This window comes from Equus przewalskii, chromosome 16, assembly GCF_037783145.1.
Source record: "Equus przewalskii isolate Varuska chromosome 16, EquPr2, whole genome shotgun sequence".
NCBI lineage: Eukaryota > Metazoa > Chordata > Mammalia > Perissodactyla > Equidae > Equus > Equus przewalskii.
This window is the reverse complement of record NC_091846.1, coordinates 75,761,620-75,788,758: the sequence shown is the minus strand read 5'-3', so window position 1 is coordinate 75,788,758 and position 27,139 is coordinate 75,761,620. Positions and strand designations below refer to the sequence as shown.

The following is a 27,139-nucleotide window of genomic DNA, read 5'->3' as shown; positions in this document are numbered from 1 at the left end:
TCACTTCATACATTGCCTCTAGTGCTGAATTCAATTAATCAGAGATATACAATGCCAATAATTGTGTATTTAGATGCAGCCTGAAGGTATTATTTGAACTAGAATAGTAATATTGTGTCAAATATATAGTGTCATGTGTTCCGAACTTTTCTTCAACTTGTGTTGGTTCATCAGCTGTTATGTTTCTGACCCTTAGTAACTACTTCTAGTCCAGGAAGAAACGTGGGCAAAGGAAAAAAACCAAACCTCAGAATTCCAGTTAACTGGAAAAATAGATAAAATGTGTAAAATAGGTAGTAAAGCACATCTTGTGAATATTGAGACTTAGGACATATACCTTGGAGGGCAAGCATTGAAAATTTAGTAGGAAAAAATCAGGATGTTATGGTGTACAGGAAGGAAGAAGTGCCAAGATGAGGTTGACAGTAGCCTGTCTGACAACAGTGACAACTCTACTTTCAGGCTGTGATTGGAAAGTTGTAGACATATAATAGTTGGGACCTTGCATGGTTAGAAAAGCCAAATCGCCAGTTCTAAGCTAATTTAGAGAAAACACAGTCAAGGAGGGTAAACGTTTAGATGTATCCTAGAACCTGAGAGAATCCTGATTCTCAAGGCCAATCCTCAGCACCTCCTGTTGTTCATTTCTGCCAGACAAGGGGCCCTTTACCCTCATTGTCAAGATGGTGCTGGAATGTAGCTCAGGGTTGAGAGGAAGATCTATGCCCTTACCTCATTCCATCCGTTCAAATTACCTTGAGGCTTAAGCTAAATTAGAGTTCTCTAATTCAAGGGCCTGAATGTAGATGCTTAATGAATAAAGACATGAACATTCAAAGTCCAGATTCTAAATTCAGAGATAATATAACTGAGAAACATTTCCGGCTTTGGTCAGTATCCCATGGTCAGAAGCCCCTCATTCCCATAATGACCAGAAAAACACAAGCTTGTTTTTAATGTATATATTTGCTATTATGTAGTAGTTACTCTATATATTACAATGTGCATCTATTACTTCTACTTTTACAATTTTGGTCACAGAATTTCTGTTTGATTCAATTTTGGAGTTTCTGGTTCTCTGATAAAATTTTTCATCATGTTATCTAATGTCTTTAACATGTCGATTAAACATTGTTTTAAATTCCATACCTTACGCTCCACTTTTGGGATCTCTTGTAGATCTGTTTCTAATATTTGATTTTTCTCCTGAAATTCTGTTATAATATTTTCTGATATCCTTTGTCATTTTTTATTACATTTCAAATATTGGTATGAACCATTGTAGACATGATTTGAGACTCTGGCTGATGTTAGATTTCTCACAATGGGTTTGCTTTTGCACCAGGTAGGCAGTCAACGTAGGCACAGGGCCCCTCAATCTAATCAAAGATTGAGCTGCTTCAAATTTGGGCTTCAGACCCTATGAGGGCTTGCTTTTTTCTGGTCCTCTTTCTTATTTACAGTGTGTAAATGATTGAGGCTCCTATCTGTCTTGGGTAGATATCCCAAGATATCTACCAGGGTCTCTCTTTAGTAGATGCTGAATGACCTGCCCTACCTTCACTCCCAGTGATAAGAGAGCTGAAATCTTGCTCAGTCACTCAACCACTCAGTTGCTCCTTTCACTTTAGTTTTCAAGGCTCTCCCTTATTGCTTTTGAATTGACAAATTCCTGAAGATCAACTTGGAATGTTGGACTTACTGTATTTCATCATCACCGCCACACAGGTATATTTCATATTTTATTCAGCTTTCCTAGCTGTAAAAAGCTTATCCTGCAAAAATAGAAGTGGAAATCTTTCCTCATTTATTAAAAGAAATGCTAGTTCACTTCCCACAGTGCTGTTCTGGGCATGTTTGGGAGTGATTAGGCACATTGTTTGTATGAGCAGTCAGGCCTATTTACTTGTATATCCACACTTGCCAGGCCTTCAGAAGCCACATCTATTTCTGAGATTATAGCATATTGGTCAGAGATCTCAGACTTGGAGTCAGATGTGGGAAATAAATGGGAGAGTAGGTTATATTTTTTGAATAATTATTGTTTTTTCTGCTCGGTATCCACTTTCTTCTTGAAGTCATAGTACTTTGACTTTATTTGGGGAATCTCTCCTCAGCCCACATGGTTTTACCCCTGGATCCTTAAATATGAGACATTCTCCAGACTAAGTCCTTCAGCATGCTCCATCCTCTTGGCCATAGTAGTTGGTTCAAGGATGGTCTCCAAGATTGAGACATGTAGAGCAGGAGCAAGAAATCTCAAAAATTTAAGGGGACTTTCATTTAACCTTTTGAACTCCCAGAGGCCACAGTGTTGACTCTCAGAATGAAGCCAGCACAGTGGAAGGAAGAGCCCCAAAAACAGAGAGGCCAAGTCTTACTTACATTGGTTGACTGAATACAGATGCGTATGAAGCCAGCTCTGTTCTTAGACATTTGGTAATGAAAACCAATATGTTCCTTTTTCTTTTCTTAAGTTAGTTTTAGGTGGATTTTCTATGACTTGCAAATAAAACAGACCACACTGATGGAGGTGGTCTCTGTTTAGAGAGGGGGGAGAGCAGCTTATGTAGATGTGTATTTTGAAGGTATATGGATGGGAAGGAAGATATGTGGGTGTTTGGGAACAACAGTACACACTCTGATTTTCCTGGAGTGTTCGGCATTCATTCACCCTAGTCCCAAGGAAAAGCCTCACATTTTCATTTGCAGATCAACTAGTCTTACTTTCAGTGCAGGTGGCTGGGTTGAGGATCAACCCCACCTCCAGATGTGGATCATGTGAGGCCATAGTGATTGTGTCAGGAGTGAGCACATGACTTATGTCTCTCCAATCACAACAAATCTCAGGACTTTTATGAGAGCTACTGGAAGAGATCAGTCATTTTTGGTGGTTTTGGACTTTGAAGCACATGAGATGGTGGCTGCTGACACAATCCTCCCCTGTGAGTGAAGCACCTGCTTGTGGGCAGAGCCAACAAATTAGAAGTCAGAGCAAAGACTTGGACAGTAAAATTGTCCAGGAAGTCAGTGTTCAACCCCAAGGATCCATCTATGCCTGAAAAAAGGCTTACCCTTGGACTGTTCAGTTACATAAGCCAATAAAGTGATTTTTATTTAAGCTTATTTTTGATTTTTGTTTTCTCTGTCACTTTCAACAGAAGGAATCCTAAATGATGCTGCGTGTGATTAGTTGTCTCTGGTATAATTGCATTTTATAGGCATAAACATCTTCCATGGAGTATGTATTAGAGGAAAAGATATGTGAGATCCTGCTGAATTATTCTTTACACATATCCACTTTCACTCAATAGATATTAATATGTGCTGTTACTCTCTTAGCTGTGCTAAGTGTTAAAAGACATTTTGACTAAGAGGAGGTTACAGGTCTTTTGGTTTTTGGTTTTTTTAAATGGCAAATGTATAAACAAACACAGGCAATACTTATGGGCTCACGCCAGGACAGGAAGGTCTACAGCAGGTGTTGTTGACCTGATACGAATGACCTGTGATGGAATTTCAGGAAGTCTGTGAACTATGCCAAAGTTTAGGCAAAATATTGAGTGTATGAGCATATAAACCTATTTTGGGGAGAATGTGCAGAGCTTTCATCAGAGTATCAAAGAAATACTTCACCCCAAAACTAGTTGAGTCACTGCTGTGTGGATTACTGTGGAAACTCCAAAAAGAGAAGTAGTCAATAGCAAAATTGCAACTACATTCAGAACATGTTGAGGACATAATCACATTTATATTCCTAGAAAAGCAAATAGTAGATACTCAATATATATTGGTTAAATGGATTAATGAATGAGTAATTAGCTCTGTTGGGAATAGTCAAGGAAGGCAGCAGGATAAAGTCATGGGTGAGCTAAGACTTAATGAATAAATAGGAATTCAGAAAGTAGACTGGATTGGTGACACACTTGCTCTTTTGTGATGAGTTTACATAAATGAAAAGCCCTTAAAAGTAAAGTATAAAAATACCTACCTATAATTCTATGCTGTAAGCACCATGAATTCAAAGAAATCTGTCTACAATATTGACCCTTGAGTCAAGGAGACTAAGAACCTTACCTCAAGTTTAGTGATTGTCCAGTAAATAATGCTTCATAACTGAATGGATGAGTGAATACACATCACACAGTTTTTTAAGAACTCAAATGGTTTATGTGTGTAAGCTTGTGGAGAAAGTGGGTCTCAGTATCAGGGAATGGATCAGTAATATTCATACAACATCCTTGAATAGACGAAAGTTTATTTTCCTTTTAGTTATAGCTATAAATTTTCGACAAATAAAACTTGATTTCATGAAGTTAAATCTCATACTTTCTCATGTGATTTTTCCATTGGTTTCAAGCCTTTCTCCATACATTTTTTTTCACTTTTTAAGTTTATTATTTTCATATTTAATTACTTAACATGTCTGGAAATTATGATAGAGAAGTAAATATCTAAGTGAACCCATATCCAAATATCTAACCCATTGTCCCCAAACCACTTATTGTGTAATATTTTCCCTAGTCCTTTATCATATGCTGCATTCTTTATAGATCCTGTCTCTGTGTTTCTATTTTCCCACACTCTTTGCCTATTCTTGGGCCACTTACACATTAATTTAATTATTAGTTCTTTAAAATACGTTTTAGCACCTGGTGGGTTTATCACCCTCTCTACTTTTATTTATTTATTCACTTTAAAATTTACCTGCATTAGAATGCTCCCAAACTGGGTGGACACTCCCTTTGTGCACAGATCTCTCAGATGTATTCTACCTCCTCTCCTTTTACAGCTAATTTTCCCCTGACCTCTGCCACCACCACCCCTGTTGATTTTAAAGTCTGAGAAGTAGTGAGAGAAATGCATCACAATCTGCTCTTTTATGGATATCTCTGATCTCACTTTATGAAGAAATCTGTAGCTAGTGTCACAACTGTATTCTCTGTATGATATAATGGGAACAAAGGCCAGCATTGTACTATCTGGAAATAACCAGCCTGGGGCGAGGTGTGGCACTCTGGTGTCTGTCCCTCTGTTCTCATCCATGCTCTGGCTGGAGATCCTCTGAACACTGGAGAGAGATGAGGGCGCCAAGGCTGGATCCTGCCTCAAACGTTCATGGAAGGAAAAGTCACCATTGAAATCCCCTGCCTTGTGTGCTTTACTTAAGAGCCTATTGAGTCCTGTGATGGAGAGCCATGAAGGCCAGCTGAAGGTGGAGGCAGATGTTCCAGTGACGGCTGCAAGATGTCACAGGAACACGCTCAAGGAGGCTCTATTCTAATGTCTACTCTTGATTCCATATAATCTTTATAACTTGTTAGGTCCTACAAGAAATTCCTGTTTTAAGTGAAATTATTTTAAACAAACCATATTTGAGCCTGAATATAAGGCAAACCCAAATATCATATGTCTAAAGCCCATTCCTTTTGATGAATCACAAGCTTACCCAGAAAGGCTCCTATAAGTTTGTACTTATCAAATTTAAGGATGAAAGTGAAATTTAAATAGTAAATGTCTACTCATTACATTTATGTATTGATTTGAATATACTTTTACTTAAAGTAACACATAAAGTAATATATTCATTTTGAAACACCTTTTTTCTATTCTTACATGCCATGGAAACAATACTACTCAAACTCTCCACTTGCATATTTGATATTAGAACCTGCATCACCACTAAAGCCACTAACTATCACCATCAACTTCACTCTGTCTCTGCTTGACCAGCAGCAATTGAATGGTTCTATGGGAATGGCAGTGGGAGATTTTGCACCAAACCGGAGAATCCAATGGTATAGTGGTGAGACTGTTCTTTTCTCTTTAAAAAAAAAACAAACCTGAAAATGTATTCTTAACCACTGAACATTTATTATATTGTTTTCCACTGTGATCTTTAAAATCCTTATTTAAAATGACATCTAATACTTGCTATTGTGGAATCATTACTACATTTACCTCCTTTAAAAAAATTTCCTTTGTTACCTTAACAACTCCATCAGGTAACCTCTATAAGCATTTAAAACTAACACTGGTAGATATTGTTTTAGAGGAATATGTCTTCCCCAAAACAAGTCTGAAATAAAATAGAGAGAGGCTCCTATAATGTGAGAGATTTTGTAAGGATTCAAACATAAGGTGGCTCCCTCTTTTATGATGGATAATTTCTTTTTTTTTTTTTTTTAAGTTTGTTTTTATTTTTTCCTTTTTCTCCCCAAAGCCCCCCGGTACATAGTTGTATATTCTTTGCTGTGGGTCCTTCCAGTTGTGGCATGTAGGAGTTGTGGCATGTGGGACGCCGCCTCAGCGTGGCCCGATGAGCAGTGCCATGTCCGCGCCCAGGACTCGAACCAACGAAACACTGGGCCGCCTGCAGCGGAGCGCGCGAACTTAACCACTCGGCCACGGGGCCAGCCCCTGATGGATAATTTCTTTCCAAAAAAATAATCTGACCTTGTTTTCAGGCATATTTAAATGAATTTGGGGAGGTTCCATCTTTATAATAATCCTCTTCCTGTTTAGACAGAGGCAGATTTTCCCTACTGTTCAGATCTTCTCTTATATCTCTCAGTAACTTCTGTTCATGTCTCCGTATGGACCTGGCTCTGTGTATCTTGAAGGAAGTGTTTTCCCTTTGTCACTTTTTTACTTGCAAAACTGTGTGTGAGTGTTTACACACATGCAAAGAACAGTATTTGGCAAATAATAAGTAATTCCTTTGAGGAGGAGGAGGACGTAGATTTCTAATGTGTGTGGTGCACTATATTTGCATTCCATGGAAAGTATTCATGAACTAACTCTATATGTGCTCTCTCTTAATCACGAATAATATTATTTAACACTACGTACTCCAACAGATGAATCTTACTATTGGTTTAGAATTTAGAGCGCATAGCCTAATCTGACTAACACTGGCCACTGTCTCCAGCGGGGCCATCACCATGGATAGAAGAGTTCATTGGTTATACAAAGTTACCAAGAGGGATTTGTTAAAAGTGCAGTTTCCCTGGACCTCATTTTAGTCCTACTGAAACAGGTCCTCTGGGGAGGGGCCCAAGTTTGCTAAATCACTTGATTCTCTGCCCAGCAGGATTTGAAAACCACTGAACTAGAGCACGCTGGAAGTGTACAGATAGAGAGCAAGTTCCAGTTCTGTCCAATTAGCCATTCAAGTCAAGGACAAACAAGGTTACAGAGAGACTCCGGCACGTTTGCCATCATAGGTAATTATCCAGAGCACTCAGGTGCCTGATGGTGCTAGAAGCTGCTTCTACCTATAAAGAGAGGTTATATTAGCAAACTGTAGTGGGTTTAAAAGCTAAAGGTTTAATCTTATTTTCTTTATAAATAATCTTAGGATGCTCTTATTAGCTCTTTATGCTTAATTTGTTTATAAAAATATAGATATGCTGGCCAAGAATTTACACATTATCTGTGAATTCTGAAAGTACAAAATTCCTTTTCTATATTAATAGTTATATAAGAACATAATCTATTTTCACTTTTATGTGGGATGTAACCAGTATATAATAACAAAGAGGGTGTGCCTGTTTTGTGCATCCAGAAGACATTTAAACTGAAAAAAGAAAATATCTCAGGATTATTATATATTTGATTTATGGAGTGAATGTATTAAAGTAATGGTTTTCACTAGAAAATCACTTCTTCTTGATTTGAGTTTTCTATGGTAAAATTATTTTGGAGATGTTAACTCTAAGGGATAAGAGAAAATGAGAAAACAACAAACATATTATTATTTTTATAAAATAACAGCAAAGTAAGAAAACCATCTCCCTTCTAATGCATAATGAATTTAGCCATTTAAATAGGAAAAAAAGTACACATTTCTATGAAAATAAGTATAATCAGATAAGAACTTTGGATTCTTTGAAGGATATAAGCAAAAATGACACCTCGAACAGTAAACAGGGAGCTATGATATACATGTACATCATTTCTGCAATGTTCTCTTGTAAAAAGCACATCCCATTGCCAGATCTCTCAGTACAATGTATTTGCAACTATGTACTATTCAGCAGCCTTCTGAAATGTGCCTGTGCTATTAAACTATTCTATGACATTAGTCACACTCTTAGGTAAAACCTACGTGGGAGTTTCTAGACTCCACAGCCTGCTTTTTCTGATAAATGAAACCTACATTCCAGCCAAGCTCTTTGCTCTTCTTTTCCATTGTGCTACATTTGACTTGATAAGCGAACAAGAATCAGCATTTACTAATCTCGTTAACACCTTCTCCAAGCATATTTCTCATTTTGGTTTTGGTGAACAGTGATGTTAATGAAAACGAACTTTCAAACCACTGTCTAAATTTCCTCAATGAATGCCATCCACTTTCAGGAGAAGAACCAATTCAATATCATATATGATGGAGCCCCAGCCTTTCTCTCTAGTCTCTTTCTTGCCAGTTTTCCACGTGTGCCCACACTCCAGCACAGCCCACTCACTCACAGATCCTCCAGTGCTCTGGGCTTCTTTAAGCACCGGCATCCTTGAACATTGAGGGTCTTCTTCAAGAATTTTTCCTAATGTCAATTAATGCCCCCAATACCTTTCTATCCTGGCCCTCTCAAAATTAGATTGGCGTTCCCCTCTCCTTTGAGGTCTACCAAACCACTAAACCTCGAGCCTTCCCCATTGTATTGAGTTTGCTGGCTCAGTTGCTTTCTTTACCCTTTCACTAAGCTTCAAGAGGCCAGACACGGTCTTTTATCTTGGTCTCCCCATGGTTCACTCTGGAACCAAGATAGATCAAGCAAAGGTGGGATTGGTTGTTGACAGTTTACTTTCAGAGGGCCTGTACCCTTAAAGCGGTCTTGTTTTAAAACATTCTAATTCATCGGAACTATTAGACGAAGGCAAGGCCCACATTACTTAAAAACAAAGAATTAACTATAGTAAATTGTAGAAAGTGTTATTATGCCAATTATTAAAAAACCAGATAAAGCTCTGTTATTTCAATGCAGTATATCAGATTTTTACTTAGCATCATTGAAATGTTTTGTGAGACATAATTTGACTAGATATGAATAATAATAAGATAAAAATAATGGAGCCCGGCTTTCCTTCTTCCCCTTGTTTGAGAGTAATGGACCTTTAATGTTGTATATTGTTCATTTCTTTTATTTTCCCCCTTCCTAGTCCTCTTCCTGATTTAATCACACACTCGGAGAAAGAGAGAGATGGTAATGTTCTGAGACACCACTAGAATTTGTGTGTCTCTGATTAAAATTAACAATGCAATACTGAAGGGAAAATTGCATTATTATCTAACAAATGTGGATATATATGCTATCATACTTTCTACTTCAATCCTTAAAAAAATTTGGTTTAGTGAATGTCATAAAACAGGGCATTTATAATATAAAATAAATGTTAGAGAGATACTACCAAATGAAATGGTGACTACATCTAGGTGTTCAGATTACTTATGACTTTTTAAATTGCTAATTTGTTTTTTATAATTTTTCTACAATGTTCATACCTTACTTGCATAGTAATAATTATATATGTGTATATATGTATATACTCACACACACATGTATTTCGTTTAATTTATGGTATATTGTGGCTGAAGGTCCATGTATAAAGTACAAACCGACAGTTGCCTGATTAATGAACAATCTGGTTAATAAGCATATTTTCATCTGAATTATGGAGAAAAATTCTGACATTAATCAGATTTAAATGATAATTGTCAATTATGCCCTTAACTCTGTATTGGGTAGAGAAGTTAAGGGAGTTTCAATATTTTTAGTCTTTTAAAAATAAATTATTCTGTAGCAAGAGATGTATGATGAGGTGGTGATTCTAGGTGAAGAGTTCTTAGAACATAAGCTCCCTGAATATAAAGAAAAAGTTATAGCTTCACCTCTGATGCCAGAATGTCTCCCATGAAGATATGAATTAATTAATTGCTACTTTGATATGTTTCTAGAGCAGTGGTTCTTGACGGGGTCCGATTTTGCTCCAAGGAGACCTTTGACAGTGCTTGGAGACATTTTTGTTGCCAGAACTGGGGAGAGGTGGGTGTGCTCCTGGTGTCTTGTGAGTAGAGGCTGGGGAGGCTGCTGAACCTGGTATGAAGTATAAGACAGCCCCTTACAGCAAAGAATTATATGACCCAGAATGTCAGCAGAGGACATGCTGAGAAATACTCTCAAGAGTAATTGTAAGTAGTTTGATCTCAATAGCCCTGTTGTTTCTTAGCTTTAAAAATCCATTCCCTAGGAGTCATAATGAGTCTATCTGTCAATACCAGGGACACTCAACGAAGAGTGCAGTCTGGGCTAGTGGACATGAAAATTGAAGCTGAAAATAAACATGGAGTGGTGGGGTTGGGGAAGAGAGTTAGTAAAAAGTTATAGTATACTGCACCTGGGAAAAGAAAGATAGAATATATATTTTAAGAACAAATATGATCATTCATTTCAGCAGAATGTCTGCCCCTTTTTTCTCAGAAGAGGAACTCAAGGTCTTCTTTATATTCAGCCTAGGTGCCATTAATCACTTCTTTATATTCAGCCGAGGTGAGCAAGAGCAAGGCTGACCTCAGCTGAAAGTCCAAACTGCCAGGTTTGGAGGTGAGCAAAGGAAGCTGGGTTGGATAGTGGTGGGGGGGTGCACAGTGGGGAGTGCTCCTCTGTTTAGGTATTTCAGCCTTGAGACCCTTAGACCAGTTGCTTTGCTCGCCTTTGGGGTAGCAGACGGACTTGGTGGTTATTCCCTTTTCATGTTAAGAAGCTGGTCTCTCTCAGATGATCCTTGTGTTGTGAAACTTGGTCTAGTCTGCCTGTGAGCTTTCTGTGTGAGCTTCCCAGCTCAGACACACCCTGTGGGCCTTTCTGGTCATGGATTTTCTAAACTTTCTCTCTTGCAAGGGAGAAATGAAGAAAAACATAAACCTGCCCAGGGAGCATCTTCAAGTTAGGAAGAAACAGAGTAAAGAAGAGTAAAGGGGTGGATAAAAGAAAGAAGAAATTTTAAATTAAATCTTGTAACCCAGGTATTAACTAAATGAGAGAGAGAGAACAGAGATAAGCAAGAAAAAAATTCTTTTAAAAATTAAAGAAAAATTCTCACCCTGAGTTTATAAAAAGAAAGGCCTTGGATTATTGCATTTCATCTGTATTTTATCATAAAGGACCAATAGGTTCAAAACAAAAGGGAGAGAGAATAATTTCAGGATTTAGAATATATGTTTACTTTCATGTCCTACAAAGGCTTTTATCAAGAAATAGAAATGCAGACTTCTGGTGTTATCTTCCACATGTATATATGTATACAATAGAAAATGCCAGACCCTATATTGAGTTATGTCTACAAGCAGACTTCATGTTGTTTGAATGTGATTTGGCTTAAGAGAGCTGAAGTTTTAAATTTAAGAAGAATAATTATGATAAGAGGATGGAAGACAAAATTAAATGCTTTCAAAAAATTTAAGGAATTTTTCCGAAGGATATCTTTATCCACATCACTAGTTGAGAAAAGAATATTTTATTCAATGTTAAAATAATTTAAACAATCAAAAGAGAGAAAAATTGAAAGGCTGTCTCAGCTTAAGCTGGGTTCAGATACAAAATTTCGGAGAAAATGTTTTTATTTCACGTTTAATTTTCAACAGAACCTCAGTTTTTTTGCTTATTTAAAGATGCTTTAAGGTAAGGATAAACTTGCCATAGAAAGTATATGTTAGTTTCTAGGATTTTTATGTATTTAAAAAATGTAACACATTGCAATCCAAAGTGTCAGAATGGTATACTTACAGAAATGGTCTTAAAAGATTACGTGACACTTACAGATAATGAGCAGTCAAACTAAACCAAGCTTTGATGGTCACTACATATAGTTTTTAGAAACTTACAATTTACTTGGGTAAAATTTAGCATATACTTCATTATGCCGTGGAAAAGAAAGGATTGGTTGGTCGAATCCTGCCCATTATGTTTTGCAACCTGCTATTTTAAAAATACCTGCTTCTCTCGAATCCTAACACCCACAGCGCCTCTAAAAGGAAAATGAATACGGATGACCTATCCCTTTGGTTTCTCAAGATATTTACTTAGAAGGATGGCATCCTAATAGTGCCCACGTGAATATGCACCCGATAGAGTATGAGAGTCATTCGAAGGCAAGGGAAGAAGGTTATCACAGTGAGTGCCATATGGAGCAAATTGCTGTCCTAGGCGACCGCCAGAGAGAGCTCAGGACAGCGCAGCGCTCTGGGTGCGCGCAAAAGAGGCGCCTGGCACTAGCGCAGCCTCCTGCTCCGGCCGTTCAGGTGGGAATGAGGGGCGGAGTGGGCAGGGTCCTTAGACAAAACGAAACTGATGTTTGCCCACAGCGTCGACCGGAGCTGGGATCCAGGGAACCCCGGATTTTCCCAGCGCGTCTGTGGTTTTCTCGGAACTCTGAGAGCCAACGCTAAGGGGCACCAGAGGCTCGGACTGCAGCGCTTCCACCCGGGCAGCCCGATGGCTCGCTGCTGCGGAAGTCCTGGGAGACAGCAAAGCCCAACTCGGTGGGGGCTGGGGCGCAGGCGGTCGAAGTGGGTTTCACCGGAGCTTGGGATACTCCAGGTTGGAGGAAGAATCCTCCGAAATCAAGACTTTGAATGCGCAGCGGAGGGCTAGGCGGTGACCCCTGGTAGGCGAGGTCTTACTGGTTTGTTCCTAAGACTCTATGAGGCCGCTTCTAATCTGCTTTTACTTCCGAATATGAATTACGTCGCTGTAATGTATACAGCTACATATATAGATATGGATGCACACACACGATCCCTTCCGTATACTAAGATCATTTGACAAAATAATTTAATGCACTGGTAGCTGCTGATCTCTAGTTGTCTAGAGATCCCGAGGCACATGCAAAGAGACCAAATGTCACCTCCTCTCTCCTCTAGCCAATTCGTGTTTACTTCCCTGTCCCCCAACCTTTCAATTAAAGTCGATCATTGCTTAGTAAAGAAGGCGATCCCCAGACCCCCGCCCCACTGGAAAGAAACCTCTAACTGCCTGCCTGCAACTCGGACTTTTTCCGGAGGCAGAGGGGAGCGGGAGATGCTGAAGAAATTAGCCAGCATCCTCAGCCATGCAGTCCGCCTTCTGACTTTTATCAATCATAATAGAAGGGAAAAAACGAAACATGGGGAGAGGGAATGGAGAGGAAGGAGCGAGCGCCAGAGCCCAGAAACCCAGGCGGTGCGGGCGGGCACAGCCGGCCCCCACCCCCGCCAGCCCCCGCGCGTCCTCGCCCTCCTCCTCCGCCCGGGCCGAGGCCGGTGCCAATGCGCCAGGATGGAGAGCTCTCGGCGCGGGAGGAGATGACGCAAAAGCCAGCGCTCCCCCCAAAAAAGTGTTTCTCCAGGATGAAGATGGCGGCAACTTAGCCGGGGACTGAAGATGACTGTGGCTCTCGGGAGGCCCAGCCCAGGCGATTCGGCCCCGAGGTCCGGGGGAGGCGGCGTCAGCAGTCAGAGCCCGGCGACGGCGGCGCCCGCGGGCAGACCTGCGGCAGCGGCGGCGGCGGCGGCAGTTAGAGCGCGGGGTGGGGGGTGGGGGGGAGGGAGAGCCCTGCCGGCGGCGGCTGCCCAGGCTCCGGACTCCGGGAGAGAGAGCGAGAAGTAGGAGCAGGAGGAGGAGGAGAAAAAGGAGAAGGAAAGGAAGGAGGAGGAAGAGGAGGAGGAGGAGGAGGAGGAGAGGAGCTGGGGAGGCGCTCTGGTCGCCGTCAGCGGGCAGCGGAGACGCGGCATGCCCCTGGCAGGGGAGAGCGGGCTGTCCTCAACAGAGCCATGGGGACCCGTGCTCTGACAATGCCTGGGTGAGAGGAGCAGCGCCAGCCACCCCGCCACCTCCACCATCACCTCCTGCACTCAGCTCACCACCGGCCACCAGCCCCAGACTCCTCCGACTGCCTCCCTCTCTCTCTCTCTCTCTCATCCTCTCTCTCTCTCTCTCTCTGCATTGTTGTTTCCCACTCTACAGAGGATGGGGTCGGCTGATGATTAGGTCGGAAGCAAGTCAGATCTTCCTCCAAAGCCTGGTAATATTTATGTAGGCAAAAAGAGAGAGAGAGCAAAGAGAGGGAGAGAGAGGGAGAGAGGGAGAGAGAGAGAGAAGAAACGGGAGGAGGGGATAAGGAAATTAAACCCTTTAAGTCAATGCATATTGTGGTGACACCGGCACAGGAGCCCTCACGGTGGAGTCGGCCAGGGCTGTGCGTTCCCAAAATATGACCAGGGGTGCTTGGATGTGTCGGCAGTATGACGACGGCTTAAAAATCTGGTTGGCAGCACCCCGGGAGAACGAGAAACCGTTCATCGATTCAGAGAGGGCTCAGAAATGGCGACTGTCTCTGGCATCTCTCTTGTTTTTCACAGTCCTGCTCTCTGATCACTTGTGGTTCTGCGCCGAGGCCAAGCTGACCCGGACCCGGGACAAGGAGCAGCAGCAGCAGCAGCAGCAGCAGCAGCAGCAGCGGCAACAGCAGCAGCGACAGCGGCAGCAGCAGCAGCGGCAGCGGCAGCAGGAGCCCTCCTGGCCCGCGCTCCTGGCGAGCATGGGGGAGTCCTCGCCCGCCGCCCAGGCACACAGACTCCTCTCCGCCTCCTCGTCCCCCACCCTGCCCCCCTCCCCGGGAGACGGCGGTGGCGGCAAAGGCAACCGAGGCAAAAACAACCGGAGCAAGTCTCTTTTTCTAGGAAACTCTGCCAAACCCGTGTGGCGCCTGGAGACTTGTTACCCCCAGGGCGCCTCCTCGGGCCAGTGCTTCACGGTGGAGAGCGCGGACGCCGTGTGCGCCAGGAACTGGAGTCGGGGGGCGGCGGCCAGGGGGGAGGAGCAGCCGGTAAGGGGGACGCACCCAACTCCCCTCTGGAACTTGTCGGATTTTTACCTTTCGTTTTGTAATTCCTACACACTTTGGGAGTTGTTCTCGGGGTTGTCCAGTCCCAACACTTTGAACTGTAGTCTGGATGTGGTGCTCAAGGAGGGCGGCGAGATGACCACTTGCAGGCAGTGCGTCGAGGCTTACCAAGACTACGACCACCACGCTCAGGAGAAATACGAAGAGTTTGAAAGTGTGCTCCATAAGTATTTACAATCGGAGGAGTACTCGGTGAAATCGTGTCCTGAGGACTGTAAGGTAGGAACAGTGGATTCCCCCACGCCTTCTTGTGCTTTTTTATCTGTTTGTTTGGTTGGGGTGACTTCTAGAGTTTTGAAATAATGTTTTGACTCTGATTTTGTTACCTCAATCATTGTTTTTGTGGTAATAAGAGCTTGACTTGCTGCTTGAGTTGGAAATACCTTGTGGATTGCTGGTGGACTGGTGTCTTCATCTGGGAATCCTTGGAAGATCAGGGAAGACCCTGGTCTTCTGCGATAATAAAGCTGGTACTTAAACTAGCTCTCACAGCTGTGTGATTGGTTCGAATTCTGTTACCTTAAAAAAAAAAAGGAATTTGAATGCAGCTTGTTAGGAAGACAGCTATGGGACTGCATACTGATGACCCCAGCTAAAATCAGGAGTCAAAGACAGGCGTGTATTGTTTGGCTTATGGACCTGCACACATGAGCTCTGATAGTTACATCATTAAGTTGGTTGACCAGAGGACAAGAGAAAATGTTTCCAGTTGTTTATGTAGGAAGAACAAAACAGCATTTTACTTGTTTAACAGGAGTGGTTCTGGTTATTTGGAAAGTCTGGAGGCCTACATAAGCATATTTATTTACCATAAGTTTCTTGTTTTCTCTTAGACATTTGTACTATTGTTGATCTGAGACGCACTATGAGTGGAAAGGTTTAATTAAGTATCTGGTGATCGTTGATCAATGTTAGGTTATTTATCAGACACCTTATGTAATTAGCTTGAATTTTCAGGATGCTATCCAGAAGTACTAAATGACAAATGCTTGATGCTATGATGGAAATACACTGAACTCTTTAATAATGTGTATTATATTCTACCTCTTATTGTTTAATATACTAGTGGATATAACCTTTGTTGATTGACAAGGGAAAAGTGTCTGCAAGTTTCTTAAGAAATGGCCCGGGCAACCGTGGGTGAGCATCCAATTAGAAGTGTCACTGTCCGTGGTGCTGAAATAAGATTTGCCCAAGAGCTTTGTTAAAGATGAAGCTACTGCAGTGACCTTTTAGTAGGCAAGAAATGATGACAGAATCTCAGTAAGCCTTAGTGTTTTGTTCCGAGAGTAATTTCTTAAACAACACAATAGAATAGTATTTCTTTTCAAAAGAAATAATACACTACATTCTCTCTCTTCCTTTCTCTTCACTACTCCCCCGGTCCCTTCAGGAATAGAACGATTGTCCATCTTTTCCTCACTTGCTTTGTATTGGGGAAATGTGATCAAAGGCACTATGGATCAAAAGGTTTTGTGACGCTTTGACTAGAGAACTGGGGTAAGGGATACCTATTTAAATCGAACGTTGTTCAAGGGCTATATTTTACTTTGGATTGATTAGTTGTGCTTTTGACAGTTTAGCTAAACTTAGAGTAAACTTGCTTTGTCAACTTCTTTAAGACTAGAAACAGAATTTTGCAAATGGTAATATTGAGTTTACAAAATTAATTTAGAATGATACTTCTCTACATAAATGGATCTTAAACTTTCCTACATATTTTTCTTAACAATACCACTATATTCATGACTGGAGATTAAACTTATTCTTAATGTGAGAAGTTAATAATGAATGGCTAGGGTATTTATTACATAGTTCTTTATTTTGACAAAATATGTTGCATCAAAATTGTAAAGATAAGGAAACTCATGAGTCTGCTAATTCTACTACTAATAAAAAGGTTGCAAATATTTCAGTATATTTTTGTTTAAAAGTGGTACCTTGTAATAATTTGAATTTGCCTGCTTCTCTGGATGTAAACTCATATAGAAATTTCTAGTAATTCCAATTTGCATAGGTTTCAGTAAAAGACAGTCTGCATTGACAATAGATTTCAGCATATTTTCAAATAACTGCATCAAATGTATCTTTATTCAAATATCCAAATTTTAAATATATGTAAATATTTATTTTCCTCTTGACCTGAAATAATTCTCAACTTTATATTTATGTCATCATAGCTGTAGGATAGTGTAGGTTGAACTAATTTGTAATGTTATGGACTACTTCTGGATTGTGTTTTTGTATAAAGTAGTAGTTGTTAACTGTATACAGAAAAGCACATTATAAAATTCTTAACTTCTTTTTAGAAACATTTCTTCTTCACATTGAAAAGTAAACACAGGCATTTGAGTTTCTCACCACCACAACACAGAATTTATTACTTGTGATGTTTTGTAGTTATTTCTCGGTTGTGTGATTCTTGTTTGTCAATTTGAAACATTTGTTCTGGAATAACTGTTTTCAAAAATTACAGTTTCAAATTTAAAGTGCTGGTGTTCTTGATTGATAACTCACGAACCAATTGGTTAGTTCTTCAGTTTAATATGTAATTTCCTAATGATTCTGAAAAAGCCACAGACACATCCATATACAAATTTTATTGCATGGCTTAAAATGGTACTTGTAGTCTTTAAAGAATGTGTCTGAGTTTCTTTCTAAACACTTTTACTTATTTCAAACATACTTATATTTATGAAATGATGACTATGGTTAGGGGATTTGTTCAAGATATACATTCTATGCAAAATTTTCCATATCTTAAGGTAACCACAAAGCCCTAGCCTACATTAAAAGTAAATGCATTATATTTCTGGAATTGGTAATACATTCATTAAAAAATTCAATTTTAATATTTTATTAATATATTTATAAAATTATAGACAGGAGAACACATGTAATCATATTAGTTATAAAAATTATTAGAATTTATATTTTACGAGAAATATATTAGCTTTACTGTGTTAATATATAATTAAATGATTAATGCATTAGATTTCTAACTTTTAAAAGTTAGGACATATTATTAACTTTGACCCATTATGCTGAAAAAAGAAAACAACTCTTAATATTGATCTAATACAATCAGAGTGTTTTGAGTCCATAGTAATTGGAGATCAAATTCAGCTTGGCTTTTAGTAAACCTTTGTATTGCAACATATAGTAGAAATCATTTGCACCCAAAAATATTTTTTAATATTCTGAGAAAGAGCTCATTTAACTATTTTTTAAAAGTAAATATACATATTAATCTGGGAAGTAATTTATGAAAAAATAAAGAGCAAGGACTATTGCATATACCATTTATACTTTAGCATTCAAGCTGCTACATTATGTAAATCAAGCAGCAAAAATTACGACAGTAACTCTTCGTTGTAGTTTGCAGTGTTATTCAAAATGATGTTTTTGATATATAATAACTATCTGACAAATTTGTAAAAATCTTAAAGTTGGCTAGTCATATTAAAAAATACAATATTCTGCACTTCAAAATTACATATGTATATTATTAACATGCTTGATTTTTTATCTAAAAAAAGATTTTCTCTTAAATTTGCCATTCTTTAGCTTCTGTGCACTCTTGAATTATATATTACAAAACTGGGATAGTTAGGGAATATAAACTTCTATGTTACAGGTAAACTCTTGTTACTGATACCTTTATTTACTTACTATAGCTTAAACTAGATGGTGTGTGAAAGTGGGCTTGAGATTAGATTCTAACACAAATCACTGCATCATCTGTCTTTTATAGTTCTTTCAGAATAAATTCTAACCTCTATACTCTCAAGATGTATGCCTTCTCATATTTTTATTTTATAATCTCATATGCAAGCAGACTCTGTTGCTTATTTTTCTTTAGCACACCCTGACCAAAAGGATACTCTGCCAGTGTTAGGCATACATAACAATTGTGATATCTGAGGCTTTCTGTATTGCTTGCGGGAACCACTCACAAACATTAACCAATTTGAGAACATAGAATTTGGGTTACATAATGTACAATTTGGAAAAAAAGGCATTTCTTCAGTTCTTATTATTTGTGTCATGCGCTATAGAGTCTTGAAAAAGTTTAAGAAAATCACATCTCTAACAATGCTTTCCACTTAAATATTGAATCTAAAATACTATTTTGCTGTTGATTAAGTGCTATGGTACATATTATGACAGTCTAGAAGTGTGGAATACATCTGCAAATAGGTCTTTTATATTCTACCACTTTATTATTTTCAAATCTATTATTTTCAAACTATTTTTATAGTTGAATTGCTTCTCCGCAGAATCAAACAGTCTAGCCATGCAGATGATCACCTTAACCATTAATAAAGCCATTTATAAGGTCAAAGCCACTATCAGAACCATTTTTATGACCCAGATTTTTGTTTTTCATATTTTTGCTCATATACAACTACTGATTTATGGTCTGTTTTATATTTATAGAAAAAATACCCAAATTTTATCTTAATATTAGATGCCTGTTGTTTTATACACTAAAGAATGAATATTTTTACTTTGGACTTGTAACTGGGTCAAATTAGTAGTTATATAGGGCATAATCACAAAGTTTTAATAATTGCTGTTATCCATTGACTTTAATAACTTTAATTAGATGAGGTTGGTGTCTGCATATGCAAGGTGAATTAAAATATGAAGGAAAGAAATCAAATAATGCTGTCAGTCTCATGCTTCCCCACATATTAAGATATTTTTTCTTGCTAGATTGAATATACAAGAACAAATATATACGTAACTATTTTAAACAAAATAATATTTTGGTTTGAGTTGTCTGACCTATTGCTTTAACTTTAATTCCCAATTTCCTTTTTAATATTCATCTTTTGTGTTGACCTCACATTGACCAGGCACCAAACATTTTGTTGTATACTTTATATTTATTTATGCTGCAAAGATGTTTCTTCAATATCAATAAACATTTACTCTAGATCAGTTGTCCTTGGGGGTCACATTGGAATATCCTAGGGATATTCGAAAATGCCCTAGCCTGAAGAGATTTTGATTTCCTTGGTCTGACTTGTGTCATGAGCTTGGGATCTTCCAGTTTCCCTGGTACTGTGTGGCCAAGGTTGGGAACCACTCTTCTAGTTGACAGTGACAACTAAAGTGTAAGACTTTTTACCTCCTATGCCTCAGTAGTACATTATAATCTCATTTGCTCAACTGATGAGAGTAGAACTCAGGGAGATATTTTTAAAAAGTGATAAAAGCAATAGGGCATGGCCAGAGGGCAGGGTATCAGAAATGTAGGGCCTGGGCTGAGGAAGTCCATGAGAAGTGAAACAACTGGGTTAAAGGGTTAGAGGATGTGCCAGAAGAGAACACAGACAGAAAGAGGAGGGTGCGTAGAGGACCAGAGTATTGAATGCATAAAGATGGGCCTATTGGCTTTGGATTTTCTGTCTTTTAGCTGAAACTGAGTCATTTTACTCGTGTTCAATAATAGGCTGAGCACGTGAGTGCAGAAATTGAATGACTGTCTTTGTGAGACTGATCACCTATTTGATTAGAGGAGCCCCAGCCTCATTATTTTTGTCTCTAATTTTAGCCTATACAAATGGGTAAAATTTAGACTTTTTCAAAAGTATATAGTTGGTTTTGAAAGAAAAACCTGTTGAGTTTCATAATATTTCTCATGGTTCAAGTCTATTCTTTCTTCATCTATTCACTTTATTAAACCTAAGGAATTACAAATGCTTTTTCACTTTTTTTCAGTGTAATGACAAGCCATGTTTTCCTATTTACTTATATAGATAATACTGGCATAACTAGTTGACATTCATATAGTTTTTTGAAGGTACAAACTGCTAAGTAAGTCACAGATTACTACCAAGCTTAATGTAGGAATTAGTTTTAAGAGGATCTTATCATTGTTCCATTTTGAAGTGATTGTAATATCAGTCATATTTTAGATTACAAGATGCTTTTAAACACAAAATCTAAGTTTTGTCTAATAAGAAATTAAGTATTGGGGCCAGCCCTGTAACGTAATTGTTAAACTCCAGCACACTACACTTCAGCAGCCTGGGTTTGTGGATTCAGATCCTGGGCACAGAGCTACACCACTCATCAAGCCATGCTGTGGTGGTGACCCACATGCAAAATAGAAGAAGATTGGCACAGATGTTAGCTCAGGGCTAATCTTCCTCAAGCAAAAAAAGAGGAAGATGGGCAACAGATATTAGCAAAGAGCAAATCCTCCTCACCAAAACAAACAAAATTAAATATTATTGCAATCCAAATAATGGGATGTCTTTAATGAAATGTTCTAATTTACTCTAATTCTTTAAAACTGCAAACAAGAAATCGTTAGCATTTGCCTTTCTTTGGTAATAATTAGTGAATGATTTATGCTACATATTGTACTGAAATACATGAAAATATTTAATTTTTGAATATTTAAAGTGTTAAAAGGTAATGGTTGACTTTTTTTTCCTCCTTGGTAGTCCAGTCTGTTTCTACATTCACTCATTTATAAACAAAACATTGTAGAAGCTACCACAGATGGTAAGAAACATCCTGCAAAAAGTGGGAAGTTTAATATCTGTTTAACTACTGTTATTGATCTTAGCAGTAGCAGTGGTATATTCACGCATACGTATGACGGGTGAATGCAGTAATCACGTCTGTGGAAATACAAGCGGATTTTTTTGTCAGCTGCTCCACCCTGCACAAGAGGGAAGAAGGGAGCTCGTCAAAACTGTCTTCACCCCTCAGTTTCCTCTCCTTCCTGTCAGCGTGCCTTCTGGCTACCACCTGGCTGAGTCCTCTTTTGGCACCTGGAAGCTGCGTTTCCAGGGCCTGCGTCCCATGGGAAACTCAAAGTTCAGGAGTCTTTCTTCTCTGTATCTCCACTGCCATCAAAAATGATCAGTCTTTTTCTTACTGAACTATCACTGACTTAGTTTATTGAAAAGAAATTGAACTAAGATGTAAATGGATGATCATGTCAATGTATTAGCTCTCTCAGAGAATGATTTGAATCATTCAGAAATTTAAGCGCTGGAACAAGCTTCAATACTTGCTAACAAGCTTTAGAGCTTATTAGAAGTCAGAAACTAGTCTAATTCATTTAACCTGCACGTCATCTCTATGAGGTAAGTATTATCACAGATTTCACAGATGAGTGAAGTGAGGACATGGAGTTAACTATTCCAAGATCAAACTTGTGTTAAAAATCAACACACTCTCTCGATCACTTTAGTGTATTTTCTTTTTCCCTTTCACTATAAGCTCTTATAAACATATCAAAGAATGAAGGGATTAGTTTAATAAGTCCCTACATGCTTGGCACATAGATTTAACACCTGGTAAAAATCTTATCATATTTACTTCCTTTTTTTGTTTTTGATTTATCATTAAAAACATTTTGCAGATAATATGGCAAGCTAAGATGACAGAAATTTGGGAGTTATGGACAGCTGGGATGGATGGCCAGGAATCTAGTTTCCTCATTTCAAAGGCTTAGGAGGAGATATGAATATGACTAAATGGTATGATGATCAGCAGAACACCTAAGTTTCAGATTTCTGTTTTAGAGCTGAGCAGAGAAAGGATGTGTGTAAGGTTTTGGCGGGAGGGAAGTAAAGGTCTGTCATAGTTCTTACACTGAACTTATAAGTTAAATAAAATACAACTACTTCCTGTTTGTGATCTTTAATCAACAGTCCCATTTTAACCTTATTGTTTTAAAAGATGTTTGAGTTTATTAGTTGAGAATTGTCTGTATATTGCCTGACATCTGTAACACTTAGAAATCTTAATTTTAGTCTAACCTTTATTAGTTCCTTATAGGCCTTGTCTCCAAATACAGTCACATTGGGGCTCAAGCTTCAACATACAAATTTGGGGGGAAACAATTCCATTCATCACATTAAGATATGCATTAAGAGCTGTAGGAAATGCCTCTGGGGAGGTGTCAATGCTCGGTTGTGAAGGACCATGTATCCCCTGCTAAGGCTTTTGAATTTCATTCTCTGTATGAGAAAATATCAGAGAGGAATTTTAATCAAGGTATTCAGTTGGGATCATTTGTTTTCTCAAAAATTAGCTCTGACAGCAATGTGATAATAGGTTGAAACAGGGTGAAGTGATGTCAGAGACATCAATTCAGAATCTGCTGTCTTCCTTAGGAGTAATATGATGGCTCTAAGTCAGCACTCTTCAACAAAACTTTCTGTGATAATGGAAATGTTTTATACTTCACTCTGTCCATTAAGGTAGCCACTAGCCATGTGTAACTATCGGGTACTTGAAATGTGGCTAGGGTAAGGAAGAACTAAATTTTAAATTTTATTTAATTTCAATTTGTTTAAATCTAAATAACCATGGGCCGGCCCTGTGGCACAGTGGGTAAGTGCACACGTTCTGCTTCTCAGTGGCCTGGGGTTCGCCGGTTCTGATCCTGGGTGCGGACATGGCACCGCTTAGCAAAAGCCATGCTGTGGTAGGCATCCCATGTATAAAGTAGAGGAAGATGGGCATGGATGTTAGCTCAGAGCCAGTCTTCCTTATCAAAAAGAGGTGAATTGGCAGTAGCTAGCTTGGGGCTAATCTTGTCAAAAAAAAAAAGACGCATGTGGCTAGCAACTACCATGTTGGACAGAAAATTTTATGTGACCAAAGTGGCTGTGGAAGTGGAGAAGAAAGGCAAGATTCAGGAGACTTTCCTGAGTTCAAATTTACCAATTGCTATGTAGAGGAAGGATACAATTCACGCTTTATAAAAGATAAGACTCTGGATGTTGATACCATTTAATGAGATATGAAATATAGGAGGAAGAACGAGTTGGAATTAAAATTGGTGAAAGAAACAAGGGGTTAATTTTTGGAGATAATGATACCAGGAGATGTCCAGTAGGTAGCATACCATGTTAGTAAGGAGTTTGGGTGTGAAGTTCACTCTCTCCATGTAGATTTGACTTGGGAAGCTGTGGGCAGAGATTAGATGACTTAATGGAAACAGATTATGTGGAGAGGATGCCAAAGATGAATCCCAAGGATAAACAACATTTAAGGATTTGGGCAGAAAAGGAACCAGGGAAAGAGACTGAGAAGAAACAAGCAATGAGAGTGAAAATGAGAGCTAGAGATCAAGAGAGGAGGGGAGAGGGAGAGGCAGAGGCAGAGGGAAAGGAGAGAAAGAATCATGAGAATGTGAGCATCTAAAAGGTGTTGGGAAGGATTTTAAGAAAGATTCAGAATTAGTCAAGGGCATCTTGTGTTGTGGAAATGACATGTGTAAAATAAAGCCTAGAAATAGGTCACTGAATTTGGTAATTAAGTCTTGTTGACCTTACAAGAATAGGTTCAATAAATTGGGAGGAAGAGATGTCAAATTGTGATGGATTAAGGAATGAGCTGGAGTGAAGGAAATGAAGACCAGTCCAAACTACTCTTCATTAAGTTCGGCAGTGAAAAGAAAAACAGAACGGAATAGGTGGGAAGATAAGAATATAAAGAAATAAAGATTTTATGATGAAAAACACTTTGGAATATTTGTAGCCTTTGATCTAAGACCTAGTTTGGAGTATGAGATTGAATGTTTCAGATTCAGAAATAATTAGTGACGGCACCAGCTTCCTAAGAAGAAGTGATGGGCTCCTGTCTCTTGCTAGCCTTGGGGAGGAGGAGAGGTTGCACCTGTACATTCTGCTGTACATCTAAGATCCTTTGTTTTCTTGTTCATATTTTAAATGGGAGCAATGCATTCATTTCAGGATTTCAGAAAATAAACACAATTATTAACTCGAATATGCTTAAATGAAGTATAAAACTCATTTTCATATAATATAAAATAACCAACATAGTACTCATTACTATAAATTATTTTCTTGAGGAATGTGTTGCCCTGGGATTCAATGGTATATTTAGAGAATACACTGAATTAAATATGTCTATCTCTTTATAGATTTTCTTAAAAAATATTTTATACGTTTGATAGAAAGTTCTAAATAGAAATTAATTTTAACCCTAATAGAGATGTATAGTAAAATGGTTAAAAGACCAATTGAGCATAGACTGAGTTCAACTCTCAGTTTCACCCTTTATTAGTTATATGATGTCATACAAGTTCCTTAAAATGGGAATTCTAGTATCTCTTTCATAGGATGGTTATGGGGGAGAAATTAAGAGACTGTCATGCACATGAAAGTGCTTAACCTAGGGCTTGATGATACCCAATAAATGGTAGCAATTCAATAAAATCCACGGGGCAATAGCCATGGGAAACATCAGTAAAATTAATTTGGTCTTCACTTGAGATCTCATATAAATTTTCTGATAGACAACACTCATTTACAAGAATTTTATATGCAGACGTTGCATTTTGCATGGTCAAATTCTCTGCTTTATTACATTTACATTCATTCTACTTCTCTAAATTATTGAACAATGCTAGAATAAAACAAAAAACAAAAGTTCAGCTGGACTGAAGATGTTCTGTTAATGAAGCTTGAATTTTTTCTCTGTTATTTCAGATTAAAATTAAAATGTGCTGGGTTTTAGCCTGAGTGGATTCTCTTAGATTACTCCAAAGGGACTTGAGCACTTTTGTTCACAAACCTCCCTGGGAGGACAAGTGGAAAAACCATTGTAATGGTCTTCCATGTCCTGGTAACTGATGGGTAAAATAACCTCGGGGAAGGTTCTGTGTTATATAGTTTGTCAGGCATGGCAAAGTCACGTGCCTCCAAATTCCATTTTAAAAGATGGAGCCCTTTGCCCTGTACTCCAGCTACTTGGCTTTGTGTTTGTTTTTGTCATCCTTGTTATTTTCTGCTCTGCCCCACATTTACCCACGCTGCCATACTTAGTATTATTATGATTGGGGAGGAAGAGGAAGTAGGATATTGCCTTGGCATTGAGCTAGAGCTAGCAAACAAGGCAAATGTAGCAGGTGCCAAGATACAGAAGACAGAACATGGTAGAATCAAAGACTTTAGGCTGTGCTCCATGAATCGGAAGATGATTGCCCCGAGAAAGAGAAGACACAGGGAGACACAGCCAGGTTCCTTAACTTGATAAAAATTGTCAGGTGGAAGTGGAATCTTAGTATCCAGTACTATGTATGACTCTAGGGGTGAGAAAGAGGCTCTGTGTATAGATGTTTTAGGACTATCTCTACTCCATATAGGAAAGAGTGTTCTGTTAAAGGATGCAATGGAAAAGGTTTCCTGAAGAAATCAGAGCATGTTGCTATGGAAGATGTACAAATGGGACAGGAGCTATCTGCCATGACCCTAGAGGGCATCTTGCCTATGTGTTGAGGTTGACCAGATGATTTTGAATATTCCGTTTGGCATCTTTAGGCATAAAATGAGGCACCCAGAAGTGATAACTTTGCATAGTGAGATTTTACTTATTGCCCGTTCCTGTCAAAGAAAACAATTCCTTACACGTAAAACATAACTATTAGCTTAACATCTTGCTCTTAGTAATTAGTATTTTGCTTTTAAAAAGGTAAGTCTTGACAACTCCAACTTTAAATTATTTCTCTGGTTCCTATTCATGCTGTTATCAGTCTGAATAATTTTTAAAAAGAATGGATCAACTAGATGTGTTTATCCTGAAGATAGGAACTGAGTTAGACTAATCTATAAGTAAACTTTTTTTAATTGCTGATATGAAGAATAAGCAGTCATTCTTCTCTTCTGAACACAAACACTTCAATCACTATTATAAACTCTCAAATAACCCTCTTGAACAAAGCAGGACTCAACAAACATGGTCACCCTAGGAAAGAAAAGGTGGGTATGACCTTCCTCCATGGTTTTGCAGCACTTCTTTTCACATATTAATTCATCCCCACATCCATTTCTTTGGGGATATTATCACTAGGAACAAAGTCACTGTATAAAATTCCTCCCTTTTGCGGAGTTTTACCCTTTATTAAGTTTTTACAATAAACAGGTCCTATACTGATAACTTTAGCATCCTCATTTATTTCCCGCAACAATCCAATATCATGGGCAGAATTTGCTTTCTTCAGCAAATGGGGTGACTGAGGCTTAGAGAAGTTAAGAAATGTGCTGGAGTTCTCCCACGTAAACATGACATAGCCAGAATTCAAACCCAGTCATATCTGCTCTTAATCTCATGGGCTGGACAACTGTTATTTTGTACTGTCCACTCTATCACAAATCATTGCTCATGTCTACATTGTTTTTAGGGAGGAGAACGT

The 27,139-nt window shown here is 38.7% G+C and overlaps 1 protein-coding gene across 2 annotated transcripts in view; it reads left to right on the top strand.

Annotated features, from left to right (window-relative positions):
• Positions 1 to 13,672: 13,672 nt before the first annotated feature.
• Positions 13,673 to 27,139, top strand: part of NALF1 (NALCN channel auxiliary factor 1) — a 613,401-nt gene continuing 599,934 nt past the window's right edge. Inside the window, exon 1 of one of the 2 annotated variants that reach the window (XM_070579264.1) lies at positions 13,673 to 15,162. In XM_070579264.1, the coding sequence (XP_070435365.1) occupies positions 14,251 to 15,162 (912 nt within the window). In that variant the 5' untranslated portion in view covers positions 13,673 to 14,250. The remainder of the gene's footprint in view (positions 15,163 to 27,139) is intronic. The other variant, XM_070579263.1, reaches the window with a different exon arrangement.